The 14,526-nt window shown below is 45.8% G+C and overlaps 1 protein-coding gene across 2 annotated transcripts; it reads right to left on the bottom strand.

Moving 5' to 3' along the window:
- Positions 1-4,320: 4,320 nt before the first annotated feature.
- Positions 4,321-14,389, bottom strand: LOC132780147 (cdc42 effector protein 2-like). 2 transcript variants are annotated; one of them, XM_067460849.1, is made up of 2 exons: positions 14,288-14,389; positions 4,321-5,931 (listed from the first exon to the last, which is right to left on the bottom strand). In XM_067460849.1, the coding sequence occupies exon 2, from the start codon at positions 5,743-5,745 to the stop codon at positions 5,038-5,040; it is 708 nt and encodes a 235-aa protein (XP_067316950.1). In that variant the 5' UTR covers positions 5,746-5,931; positions 14,288-14,389; the 3' UTR covers positions 4,321-5,037. The 2 variants fall into 2 exon arrangements, with proteins under 2 accessions (XP_067316950.1, XP_060639683.1); XM_060783700.2 differs by lacking the exon at positions 14,288-14,389 and adding an exon at positions 11,909-12,384.
- Positions 14,390-14,526: the final 137 nt, after the last annotated feature.

The following is a 14,526-nucleotide window of genomic DNA, read 5'->3' as shown; positions in this document are numbered from 1 at the left end:
TGAATGTAGTTTCATCAAGAGTTCTATATCAGTGTTTCAACCTGGAGGTGGGGACCCTGGGGAGGCTGTGAGGGGGTATCACAGAGGTCGCCAAAGACCATCAGAAAACACAGTATTTTCTGTTGGTCATGGGAGTGCTGTGTGCCAAGTTTGGTTCAATTCCATCATTAGTGGAGGTCAGAATGCTCTTTGATTGTAGGTGAACTATAAATCCCAGCAACTACAGCTGCCAAATGTCAACGTCTATTTTCCCCCAAACTCCACCAGTGTTCACATTTGGGCATTTTGAGTATTCGTGTCAAGTTTGGTCCAGATCCGTCATTGCTTGAGTCTACAGTGCTCTCTGGATGTAGGGGAACTACAATTCCCAAACTCAAGGTCAATGCCTACCAAAACTTCCCGTATTTTCTGTTGGTCATGGGAGTTCTTTGTGCCAAGTTTGGTTCAATTACATCATTGGTGGAGATCGGAATGCTCTTTTAATTGTAGGTTAACTATAAATCCCAGTAACTACAACTCCCAAATGTCAATGTCTATTTTTCCACAAACTCCACCAGTGTTCACATTTGGGCATATTGAGTATTCATGCCAAGTTTGGTCCAGATCCATCATTGTTTGAGTCTACAGTGCTCTCTGGATGTAGTGGAACTACAACTCCATAAACTCAAGGTCAATGCCCACCTAACCGTTCCAGTATTTTCTGTTGGTCATGGGAGTGCTGTGTGCCAAGTTTGGTTCAGTTCTATCACAGGTGGAGGTCAGAATGCTCTATGATTGTAGGTGAACTATATATCCCTGCAATTACAGCTCCCAAATGTCAATGACTATTTCCCCCCAAACTCCACCAGTGTTCACATTTGGGCATATTGAGTATTCATGCCAAGTTTGGTCCAGATCCATCATTGTTTGAGTCCACAGTGCTCTCTGGATGTAGTTGAACTACAACTCCAAAACTCAAGGTCAATGCCCACCTAACCAGTATTTTCTGTTGGTTATGAGAGTTCTGTGTGCCAAGTTTGGTTCAATTCCATTGTTGGTGGAGTTCAGAATGCTCATTGATTGTAGGTGAACTATAAATCCCAGCAACGACAGCTCCCAAGTGTCAATGTATCCATTAATGAGGGTGCAATTCCAAATTGTGGCACCTTTAGAGACGATGCACTTGTCTCCTTTTGCTCCTGCACAAGGTCTTGCGCATTGGTTTAGAGCAGCATTTCTCAACTTGAGGGTCAGGACCCATGGGAGTGGGTCATGAGGGAGGTATCAGAGGGGTTGCGAAAGATAATCAGAAAACACAGTATTTTCTGTTGGTCATAGTGGTTCAGATTTGGGCATATCAGGTATGCATGTCAAGTTTGGTCCAGATCCATCACTGTTTGGGTTCATAGTGTGCTCCGGATGTAGGTGAACTACAACTCCTATAAGTCCCTTCAAAGATCTCCAGTATGTTTTGTTGGTCATGGGGGTTCTGTGTGGGAAGTTTGGCTCAATTCTGTTGTTGGTGGGGTTCAGAATGCTCTTTGATTGTAGATGAACTATAAATCCCAGCAACTACAACTCCCAAATGTCAAGGTCTATGTTCCCCAAATTGCACCAGTGTTCACATTTGGGCATATTGAATATTTGTGCCAAGTTTGGTCCAGATCCCTCATTGTTTGACTCCTCTCTGGATGTAGTTGAACTACAACTCCAAAACTCAAGGTCAATGCCCACCAAACCTTTCCAGTATTTTCTGTTGGTCATGGGAGTTATGTGTGCCAAGTTTGATTCAATTCTATCAGTGAAGTTCAGAATGCTCATTGATTGTAGGTGAACTATAAATCCCAGAAACCACAACTCCCAAATGATGAAATCAATCCCCCACCCTGAACCCCACCAGTATTCCAATTTGGGCGCATTGGGTATTTGTGCCAAATTTGGTCCAGTGAATGAAAATGCATCCTGCATATCAGATATTTATGTTACATTGGTAACAGCAGCAAAAAATAGTTATGGAGTGGCAACAAAATAATGTTATGGTTGGGGGTCACCACAACATGAGGAACTGTATTAAGGGGTCACGGCATTACGAAGGTTTAGAACCACTCTATTAGTGTAACACAAGCCAACAAGTATTCTTCGACAGATATAATTTTAGGTCATTCTTATAGAGGGTTTTTTTTTTTTGCATTGAATTCAGATCTGTGTTTATTTTTTCTCTATCACATGCACTTCTTGCAATGAAGCTCATCGAATAATTAATGCATTTCTGCACTGATTTCAATTACATTGTATTGATATCAGTGCATAGATGCATTAATTGGTTGATTAGCTCCATTGCAAAAACTACACTTGATAGAGAAAAAATAGACACAGATCTGAATACAATGGGGGAAAAACTCTATAAGAACCTGGGGTGCTGTATGGCCATGTTCCAGAAGCATTCTCTCCTGACGTTTCTCCTGCATCTATGGCAGGCATCCTCAGAGGTTGTGAGGTCTGTAAGAATTAACTAAAATGATATCTGATGAAAAATACTGGTTGGCTTCTGCTATTACTGTCAACTAAGAAGCTCTCCGTTTCGCAACTTTTCCTCTTGGGGAACTGTGCTGGCCCCTTGCTCCTTTTGGCTGGCCTTCCCTGCATATTTTCCAACTCTATAATATCCTTTGGAAGCACATTATCCAAAAAGTGTTTACAGTATCCCAAGTGTGGCCAGGCAGGAGTCAAGTGGCGTAGTGGGAGCACAATATGGGATATGTTTGCTCCAGGATTGTTTTGCCAATGGTCATTAAACTGAAATCTTGACTTTTTCCTGGCAGCTGAGCATTGGGCCAATATTGTCATCAAGCTCGTTAAATCCCCTTTCCTCCAAATTCCTGCCAGTTCGGACATCAGAAATGCATAACATAAAGCTGTACTCCAGAAAGCAACTTGATAATATAGAACAGTGGTTCTCAACCTTCCTAATGCCACGACCCCTTAATACAGTTGGGAGTTGTTGTTGCTGGGATTTATAGTTCACCTACAATCAAAGAGCATTCTGACCTCCCCTAATGATGGAATTGATCCAAACTTGACATACAGAACTCCCATGACCAACAGCAAATACTGGAAGGGTTTCATGGGCATTGACCTTGAGTTTGGGAGTTGTAGTTCATCTATATCCAGGAAGCACTGGATATGATGGATCTGGACTAAACTTGGCATGGATACTCAATATGCCCAAATGTGAACACTGGTGGAGTTTGGGGGAAATAGACCTTGACATTTGGGAGTTGTCAGGTGGGATTTATAGTTCACTTACAATCAAAGAGCATTCTGAACTCCACCAATAATAGAATTGGGCCAAACTTCCCACAGAGAACCCCCATGATTCACAGAAAATACTGGAAGGGCTTGATGGACATTGACTTTGAGTTTTGGAGTTGTAGTTCACCTACACGTGGACTCAAACAATGATAGATCTGGACCAAACTTGGCACGGATACACCATATGCACAATGTGAGCACTGGTGGAGTTTGGGGAAATAGACCTTGACTATTGGAAGGGCTTGATGGACATTGACTTTGAGTTTTGAGTACTGGAAGGGCTTGATGGACATTGACTTTGAGTTTTGGAGTTGTAGTTCACCTACACGTGGACTCAAACAATGATGGATCTGGACCAAACTTGGCATGGATACACCATATGCACAAATGTGAACACTGGTGCAGTTTTGGGGAAATAGACCTTGACTTTTGGGAGTTGTAGTTGCTGAGAGTTATCGTTCACCTACAACCAAAGAGCATTCTGAACTCCACTGATGATAGAATCAGACCAAATTTCCCACACCAAACCCCCATGACCAACAGAAAATACTATGTTTTCTGATGATCTTTGGTGACCCTTCTGACACCCCCTCGCAATCCCCCGAATGATCCCAGCCTCCAGGTTAAGAAATACTTCACTAATACGATGTGAAATGTGCAGACTTTACAATAGTGTTCTGTAATGTACCATTTGTCATATTTTTAAAAGTTGATGTGGAGGGGAAAAAAAAATAAAGACAATGCTTGATAATAAGGAGATGCTAATTATGTTGTTATTATTGTTGTTGTTTTATACTGTTTTAATGTTTAAACTTGCTTTATGATATTATGTGTACTGTTTTGTTGGAAACCACCTTGAGTCGCCGGTTGGCTGAGAAAGGTGGTATACAAATACAGTAAATAAATAGTAAATAAATATTTAAGATCAGGATAAAAATGGATTTAAACTGTGCTACTCTCATTTCTGCCGACTTCGAAAAGTTTGTTTTTGTTGGCTTGTGTAATAAGAAAAAGACGAGAAAGAGGAGACGCAATCAAGAAAATTTATCAAATGATACACACTGTGGAGTGAATACAGACAATTTTGCTTGCCTGCTCACAAATACTCGAACTTGAAGGGGTAACTCAATGGTATTGGAGTGATTCCAGCCAGGTAACAGCCGGGATTTTCACATAATTAGGGAAAGCGACACAGCCTCAAAATGTGGTTGTAATAACCACCCCACTGAGTTGCCTTTAGAAATAGGTCTATGGAGGATGCCACTAGCAAGTAATCACAGTCCATGATGGCTGGAGATGGAACATTCACAGAGAGAAGCTGTGTTTTTCATTACGGAGAATCGGAGCACTATTATAGCCCTCATGCCTTGCTTATGGGCTTTAAATCTTGGAGACATTATTCTGGGAGATAGTCTTCTTTGCCCCAGTCTGATCCTTGTCCTTTCTGCAACACTGGAGCATGTTGGCATGGCTTTGGCTGCTAGTGAGCTTCAGAGGAGTCCCGTTCCTCATGCCGAAGGACATGCCAATGACCTCCAACCTGTGGCCTTTTGTGCAGCCAATGCCTGTGGGGACATTGGGCATCTCCAGAATGAGCCAGAGAAATGAGTAGCACGACACCCACTGTGCGTGTCTCTCTAGGACCTGCTTGGAGATTGTTCCTCACCCAGACGAGCCAGTTTTCCTTGGGGCTGCCCCCAGATCAGCCTCCTTCCTTGAGCCTGGCAAAGAGGATGCATTGCTGGGCTACAGAGCTTTGGTGCCAGGCTGTTGGTACTCCTCCATGATACGCAGGACGTCATCCAAAATAGAAGGGCCCAGGTCAAGGTCAAGGTGCAGCAGGGACTCGGAGCGAGGCAGGGCCGTCCCGCAGGAGTAGGGCTGCTCCTGGTTGTCCGTGTGGTGGTTCCTACTGCTGTTGGTTCCCCCCACAAAGCAACCCTCTGGAGAGGGGGATGAAAAAGAGACAGAGGCAGGAAATGGGTCGTAAGGGGCCATGGCAGAGAAGGAGAGGCCCTGGGCCCCGCTGTGAAAGCAGCCTTCGGCACAGCTGATGGACATCGAGCGCTGTTGCCCTCCGTTGGGCATCTCATCCAGATGTAGACGTGGTGGCTTGGGTGGGGCCTGATCCTGGCCCCCATTGAACACAGGCAAAGAGATGGCACTCTTGAGTAGAGTGCGGTAACCGGCCCCAGGAGGACAGCGGCCAAATGGGTCATCCATCCCCGAGGAACTGTTGTGGCGTCCCAGCCGGGGCAGGAGGTCATACTTGCCCTGCAGGAAGGAGAGCTCTCCAAACATGTCGCCCTCCCCGTCCAGGCCAATGTGGGCACTGTGTCGGAAATCGCCCAGCGGTGGGCTGATCATATCGCTCGACAGGACGTCCCGCAGGCGAAGCTTCCGGCCCCGCTTGGGGGTCGACGTCTTCAGGTAGATGGGTGTCTTGGCTGGCATCTCCTTTGCCCACAAAAACTGGCCAGAAATGTGCAAATGTTCTTTTCACAGTTGGTTGTCGTGCAAATGCTCTTCTCACGGATGTCGGTTATCGACGGTTCACTTCTGGTTCCTCCAGAAAGCGTGCTTGCTCGGTGCTGCCCTTCCCTGCTCAGCTGTCACTGTCGAGAGGCATTCTGCATTGTCCTGGGAAAAGAGATAACACTATTTAGCCGTGGCCTCTGCAGAGAGAGATGCCCTCTCAGATCGTGAACTCCTCCTCTGCTCTTTCTGGTATGTGGACATTCCCCAGGGGTCTCGAGCTGCATCCTGCTCCTTCCAAACCCCACCCCACTTCCTGCCAAGGCTGGAAAGAAACAAGCTGCCTGGAAAGAAGGAGTTCCCTCATCCCACAAGTGCCCAAAGACTACGTGCTCCTTGGGCTGTTAGCTAGACCCCAAAACAGGGTCAGGATCAAGGCTGCTTCCTCATGGTAAAAATAAGGCTGAACCCTGAAATGAGTGGGCCAACTATGGGGCAGCTGATTGTTCAAACAGTATCATTCAGAAGGAAGTCTCCCTGGTTACCCATCTCTCCAACTTTCACGTGTAAGAGGAGAAATCTTATGAGGAGCAACGAGGGAGCTGGATATATTTAGCTTGGAGTAGAGAAGGCTAAGGAGTAACCTGGTGGTCGTCTTTAAATATCTGAAGGGATATAATTTAGAACAGGCATGGGAAAACTTCGGCCTGCCAGGTGTTTTCGACTCCAACACCCACAATTATGGAATTATGGGAGTTGGAGTCCAAAACTCCTGGAGGGCCAAAGTTTGCCCAGACCCAATTTAGAAGATGGAGGAAGCAAGCACAAACCAATGGATTCAAGTTACAAGAAAGAAGTACACTTAAACATTAGAAGAACATTTTTGACAGTGGACTTGATTGCCTTGGAAGGTGGAAGATTGCATCTTTGGACATCTTTAAACAGATGCTTAGCCCCCGGTGGCACAGCAGTTTAAACTGCTGAGCTGCTGAACTTGCTGACCGAAAGGCCGGCAGGTCCAAATCCAGGGAGCGGGTTGAGCTCATGATATTAGCCCCAGATTCTGCCAACCTAGCAGTTAGAAAACATGCAAATGTGAGTAGATTAATAGGTACCACTCTGGCAGGGAGGTAACAGCTTCTGTTACCTTTTGGAGGTAGGTGAACTACAGCTCCAAAACCCCAGATTCTGCGAACCTAGCAGTTAGAAAACATGCAAATGTGAGTAGATTAATGGGTACCACTCTGACAGGAAGGTAACAATGTTCCATGCAGTCATGCCAGCCACATGACCTTGGAGGAGTCTATGGACAACACCAGCTCTTAAGCTTAAAAATGGAGATGAACACCACCACGCCGAGTTGAACATGACTAGGCTTAATGTCAAGGGAAAACATTTACCTTTATCTTAAACAGATGTTGGATGGGCATCTTTCAGGAATGCTTCAGTTATGCATTCCCTTATGGAAGAATGTGATTGAACGTGGTCCCTTTCCAGATCTAAGGGTTTGTGATCCCAAGAGTCTAACACAGTGGTTTTCAACCTTCCTAATGCCACGACCCCTTGATACAGTTTCTCCTGTTGTGTCGAACCCCCAACCATACAATTATTTTTGTTGCTACGTCAGAACTGTAATTTTGCTACTGTTATTAATCAAAATTCACTGGACCAAATTTGGCACAAATACCCAATATGCCAAAATTTGAATACCAGCAGGGTTGTGGGGGGAATTGATTTTGTCTTTGGGAGTTGTAGTTGCTGGGATTTATAGTTCACCAGCAATCTGAATTCCACCAACGATGGAACCAAACTTAGCACACAGATCTCCCATGACCAACAGCAAATACTGGAAGTGTTTGGTGTGCATTGACCTTGAGTTTTGGAGTTGTAGTTCACCTACTTCCAGAGAGCAGTGTGGACTCAAACAATGATGGATCTGGACCAAACTTGGCACAAATACTCAACATGCCCAAATGTGAACACTAGTGGAGTTTGGGGAAAATAGTCCTTGACATTTGGGAGTTGTAGTTGCTGGGATTTATAGTTCACCTACAATTAAATAGCATTCTCAACTCCACCAATGATAGAATTAGTCCAAATATCCCACGCAGAACCCCCATGACCAACAGAAAATACTGTGTTTTCTGATGGTCTTTGTGGACCCCTCTGTCACCCCCCTCATGACCCCTACAGGGGTCCCAACCCTCAGATTGAGAAATGCTGATCCAAATGCTGTATCTGTCCGAACGGATCTCCCTCTACGTCCCACCTCGGAGTCTAAGATCTTCTGGGGAGGCCCTGCTCTCAACCCCGCCTCTATCACAAGTGAGATTGGCGGGGACGAGGAGCAGGGCCTTCTCGGTGGTGGCCCCTCACCTGTGGAATTCACTCCCCGGGAAAATTAGATCGGCAACTTCCCTCCTTTCCTTTAGGAAAAAATTGAAAACTTGGATTTGGAACCAGGTATTCGGACATTCTGGCAGCTAAAGAAAGGACTTTGACGATGGACAGGAATTGGGCATCTTTCAAGAGTGCTTCAGTTATGCATACCCGAATGGCAGAATATAATTGAACACGGTCCCTTTCCAGATCTAACCATCTATCATCCCAAGAGTCTAACCCCAATTTTCAGGTGTATCAACACAGTTGTAGGTGTGGGATCAAAGCATAATAGGATACAGAAAGGAAATTAGGAAAGGTCCCCACTCTACGTCCTTCCTGATCTGCCTCAATATGAAGTGAATCGTCAAAGGAAGGCCAAAATGTCCTCAGCATGTCATTAGCACAGACAGATGCTGAAAGACAGCAGACGTGAAAGAAAGGAGATCTTGTTCTGTCTGATTTGGCATTTTAAATACAGTAGAGTCTCACTTATCCAACATAAACGGGCCGGCAGAATGTTGGATAAGCAAAAATGTCAGATAATAAGGAACAATTAAGGAAAAGCCCATTAAATGTCAAATTAAGTTATGATTTTACAAATTAAGCACCAAAACATCATGTTTTAGAACAATTTGACAGAAAAAGCAGTTCAATACACAGTAATGTTATGTAGTAATGACTGTATTTACGAATTTAGCACCCAAACATTGCAATGTATTGAAACAGCTGTGGATCCGGGCAGGAGGCGGATTGCATTGGATAATACAGAACATTGGATGAGTGAAGGTTGGATAAGCGAGACTCTACTGTAATACTCTCCCATGACTTAAAACAAAAATTAAACCTCAAGATGTTGAAATATAAATTAGCATTCATTTGATTTTAAATTGGAAATGAAAACACGTCTCTTAAGAAATAAGCCATGCTGGCATTATATAATCGGAGTGACAGCTTGTCAACCTTGCAATTAATCCCGAGACTGAATGGCTGCCTTGTAGCACAGACGTCCAAGTCACATTGGCTGCTCTATGTAAATAAAGAACCAATTTGATCATTACTCAGATAAGATGATTTCTATTCTGTCTACCCAACCGGGCATTTCATTCTCTCCTGATGGAAATAAACAGCTCTTGTCTGCCCAGAAGTGGTAATTTGGACTTCTTGGTCACGGCATTTTAAGTTTAGGTTTTCTGTTTTCACTTTTGGGGTGATGGAGCACTCTGGGCTTAGGCAAAGGGGAGCAAGCCAGGCCCAAAAGAAGACAAAATGATCCAGTATACAGATCCATATATTCTTACATGAAGCAATGAAGATGGGTTATAAGAAAATATCGTCTACCTGGAAATAGGCAATGATATTTCCTCTATAGCAGGTATGGGTAAACCTAGGCCTGGGAGCTGGATATGGCCCCTTGGGCTCTTTTCTCAGGCCCTCCTCTCTCTCAACATCCTATCCTTCCTTCTCTTCCCTTCCTCCTTCCCTCCCTCCTTTCCTTCCTTCCTTCCTTCCTTCCTTTCCATTTCCTCTCTCTTCCTTTCTTCCTTTCTGCCATCATTCCATTTTGTTTCCTTCTCACTTTCTTCCCTCCCTCCCTTCATTCCTTTTTACCCTTCCACTCTTCTATCCTTCTCTTCTTTCCTTCCTTCCCTTCCTTCTCCTTTTCCTTCCTCCTTTCCTTCTATCCTTCTCTTCCTCCCTCCCTTCCTTTCTTCTTTCCTTCCCTCACTCCCTTCTTTCCTCACTCCTTCCCCCTCTCTTTCTCCTTCCTTCCTTCCTTCCTTCCTTCCTTCCTTCCTTCCTTCTCTTTTGTATTTCCTGCCTTCTCTCTTTCTTCCCTCCATTCCCTTCTATCCTTCCAGCCTTTGTTCCTTCTATGTTTGTCTTCTTCCCTCCCTTGCCTCCCTCCCTTCTTTCTCTTTGCCTTCCTCCTTTCCTTCTATCCTTTTCTTCCTCCCTCCCTCCCTCCATTTCTTCCTTTCTTCTCCTTTTCCTTCCTTCATTCCTTCCTTTCCTCCCTCCCTTCTTTCCTCACTCCGGCGGCAGCTCGATATCACTTCCCCCTCTCTTTCTCCTTCCTTCCTTCCCTCCCTCCTTCTCTTTTGTTTTCCTTCCTTCTCTCTTTCTTCCCTCCCTCCCTCCATTTCCTTGTACCCTTCCTTCCTTCTATCTTCTTCCCTCCCTCTCCTCCCTCTCCTCCCTCCCTTCTCTTTTTCCTTTGTCCTTTCCTTCTACCCTTCTCTTCCTGCCCCCCTTCCTCCCTCCCTTCCTTTCATCCCTCCCTTCCCTCTTTCCTCACTTCTTCACCCTCCTTCCTGCCTTTCTTCCTTTCTTCTCTTTTCCCTTCTTTCCTTTCTTCCCTCCCTCCGTCCCTCCCTCCCTTCCCTCTTTCCTCACTTCTTCCCTCTTTTGCTTTCTCCCTTCCTTCCCTTTTGTCTTTCCTTCGTTCTCTCTTTCTTCCCTCCATTTCTCTCTTTTTCCTTCCTCCTTTCTTCCTGGGGGATGTTTAGTTGGGAGAAGAGAAGGTAGAGAGGGAACATGAGAACCATGTTTCAAAATTTCAGAGGATGTCCCATTGAGGAGGAGGAGGGAGGGGAAAAATGACTTTCTGTTGCTCTAGAGACCAGGGCACAAGGGAGCAATGGGTTCAAATGGCAGGGAAAGAGATTTGACTGAAAAGATTAGGAAGAATTTCCTGAGGAGTGGCTGCCTGGGAGTGTAGTGGAGTCTCCTTCTCTGGAGGCTTTCCCACAGAGGCGGTCTACCAGGAGTGCTTTGGTTGTGCCTTCCTGAGTGGCAGGGGGTTGGACTAGATGGCCCCTGGGTATCTCTTCCAGCTCTAGGATTCTAGGATTATATATCAGGAGTAGGCAGTACTGGGTCTAATGGATACACTTTTTCTCTCCCATCCACCATCTCATCCAGACCAAGGCCAACCCTTTTGGGATCCAAATGTTTCCCGTCTTTCCTTCACTTTTTGCCAACCGAAAGAGAAGAGGAAAGGGAGGAAAGGGCAAGGAGGGGACTTGGGGAGAACCCCCTCCCTCCTGGCCTACCTAGCCCGCTCTGGCCAGCTATGTGGCCCCCAAGTTATAAAGTTTGTCCAAGTTATAAAGTTTGCCTGTGATGATACCTACTCTATAGGTATCCTCACAGGTAAGATCAACTATATTGCCAAACTGACTATCTGTCATCTATCTGTCAGGAGCCCCCGGTGGCGCAGTAGGTTAAAGCCCTGTGCCGGCAGGACTGAAGACCGACAGGTTGCAGGTTCGAATCCGGGGAGAGGCGGATGAGCTCCCTCTACCAACTCCAGCTCCTCATGCGGGGACATGAGAGAAGCCTCCCACAAGGATGATTAAAAACATCAAATCATCCGGGCGTCCCCTGGGCAATGTCCTTGCAGATGGCCAATTCTCTCACACCAGAAGCGACTTGCAGTTTCTTGTCACTCCTGACATGACAAAAAAAAAAATATCTGTCCATCTAACAGCTATCTATCTATCTATCTATCTATCTATCTATCTATCTATCTATCTATCTATCTATCCATCCATCCATCCATCCATCCATCCATCCATCCATCCCCCCAGCCAGCCAGCCAGCTGCACACACACCAAACAAACCAGGCACTTCCATCAGATGACTGATCCTGGGTAGAAAGGAACTCAGTTTCACAGCGGACCAAAGCAAGCAAAGTCACATGCCAATGGCAATGGACCACAACAGTCAGGTAGATGCACCCAAGCTCTGTTCTACTTACCTTCCCATGCAGACCCTTCCTGGCCAAAGAGATGTGAGGTGTACCATGCCCAGCAACAACTAATGCCCTTTCTCTGGAGGGCACCTTTGCTAGTTACCTGGGCACACAAGTATCCAGGTTATCCTCCTGTGTTAATAACCGAAATGGGTTGACCAGAAGAACTATGAGTGGGGAGGAGATCACACGGGGGGCACCAGGTCACGCCAATTGGGATCCAACCCAAAGTCATGGCTAGTAGGGCTCCAGAGCCTTCAGTAGAACTCCAGAGCCTTCCTCCTCAGAGTTGCAATCTCCTGATTGGAGAAAGAGGAGGAGAGGCAGGTGCCCTGGGCCGGGGATGGGCTCCTCTTATGTAAGAGAGGCTTATCCCATTTCCTCTGCCCTTCTTCTGCTCTTGCTCCTTGAATAGCTGCTCCCTGACAAATCCTCAAGTCGTCTGGATGAGGCCCTCTTCATTTTGACACGTTGCATAATACGCTCCTACAATCCCATTGGCAGGGCAGGAAAGGACAAGGTGGCCGAGAAAGAGGTGTGTGGGTGTGACTTTCTTTCGACTTTCAGGCTTCTGTGACTGTCTCCTCCTTTGTACCTACCTACCATCCTTCCCATGGGAAGTTGGCTCTATCACAAACACAACTCCTAGTCAAGGCCTGGAGGGGAAGGTCAGGTTTTGAATGAGGACAGACCTTTGGTGCAAATGCCTGCTGCAGGAAAATGTGGGTCCAACGCATATTCCCTGAGCTGCCAAGGGTACCAAACCTGCCACTTCATCACATTTACTAAATTCCACTGAGTGTTATGCTTAAAATGTGCTAAGCCACTGTGCTCATCACATTAGGTAGGGTTAAAGTGTAGGATACAGCATTCTTTGTAGTAGTAGTAGTTGTTGTTGTTGTTATTAGGAGCATTTCTATCCCATCCTTCTCACCTCCAAAGAGGGACTCAGGATGGCTACCAACAGGCACCATTCGATGCCGAACAATAAAATCAAAGCATAAAATACACTTAGCATACATTCAAAACAATTATAAATACATTCAAACAGTTTGTATTTTAAGCATGGGGCCCCTGCTTAACGTTTCAAGAGGTGGTGGGGAAGTGGGAGTTATAGTTTCCCAAGGTCCATACCCTTCTGTGGGTGCATTTACACTATGAAATGAATGCCCTTGCACCCCACTTTAAATGCCATGGCTCCATGCGAAGGTGTTCTCTTAGGAGTTATAGTTTCCCAAGGTCCATACCCTTCCCTGGATGCATCTACACTGTGAATTGTATGCAGCTGGACCTTACTTGAATTACCATAGCTCCATACTATACAGTCCTGGGAGTTATAGTTTTCTAAGGTCCATACCCTTCTCTGTGGGGAGGCCGAGAGAGAGAGAGAGAGAGAGAGAGAGAGAGAGAAAGAGGGAGAGTGCACCGCTGCTTTCTCTCCCTGCTTTCCTGAATGCCCTTGCACTTCACTTTAAATGTCATGGCTCCATGCAAAGGTCTCCTCCTGGGAGTTATAGTTTCCCTTCTCTGGGTGCACCTACACTGTGAAATGAATGCAGTTGGACCTTACTTGAATTACCATAGTTCCATACTATACAGTCCTGGAAGTTATAGTTTTCTAAGGTCCACACCCTTCTCTGTGGGGCATCCAAGAGAGAGGGAGAGAAGGAGGGAGAGTGCATTGCCGCTTTCCCTCCATCCCTGCTTCTGGAAATAGTGTGATGACAAATCTATTGAAAGAATGCTGAATACAACTGAGTAACACAGATACATTTAACAGTGTGATGAAGGTAGGGAAATCATTTCATTTCAAAACTGAGTCAGACTAAGCTCTACTCTACCAAACACTTCTCAACTTCAATGTGATGAAGTCCCTGGGCAGAACTTACATAGAGAAAGATAGCTGCAACTTGCCGACAACAAACCCAGCATACACAGAATATACACACAGGTCCACATGATTAAAGCAAAGGACATAAACACATGCACACAAAGCGAGGTAGTAAGAAGCGCATCATCCTCTTTTTTTGTCATTGCCTTTCATGTTGCTCAATGCACAATGCTCTGCTTGGTCTCCCCAAACCTATAAGCCATGTCTAAAGAGTGTACTTATAAATGAAGCCTGTCAACACAACCTCATCCCAGGGAACTATTGGGAATGGAGGTTAAAGCACCAGAAACCACTGTGCCCGCTTGTTACCCCCATCCAGCTTGTCCCCCACACCAGTCCAGTTAAGCCAAGTTTATCTTCCCTTTCCACTCTTGAAAAATGCCCAAATTTAACCTTGATCTGGAAACATGTTTGAAAATGCCCTCCCTGAGTTCCCATATTCCCTTTCCCCTACTCTTTGCTTCATTTCCCTTCACAACAAGGACCAAACTTGCCTGCAGCTTGCCAGCGGCTTCCCTGCCGACACAACACCCAAGGAGCTTGTTGTGGGAATGCTCTGCTCAAACCTCGGTGGAGCAGAGCCAGCCTCTGACGCAAAGCCAGAGCAAAGCCAAAGCCCAGCTTAGTCCGCCTTGTCCCCTCCCTTGCAGGGGGGTCGGCGGAGAGACTGAGAGAGAGGCCTTCCCCTCCACCCAGTCCAACCCTGCAAGTTTAGCCTCCGCTCCAAAGATGA

Source organism: Anolis sagrei, chromosome X, assembly GCF_037176765.1.
Source record: "Anolis sagrei isolate rAnoSag1 chromosome X, rAnoSag1.mat, whole genome shotgun sequence".
Classification (NCBI taxonomy): domain Eukaryota; kingdom Metazoa; phylum Chordata; class Lepidosauria; order Squamata; family Dactyloidae; genus Anolis; species Anolis sagrei.
Note: the sequence above shows the minus strand (reverse complement) of the source record. Positions and strands in the feature narration are given on the sequence as shown.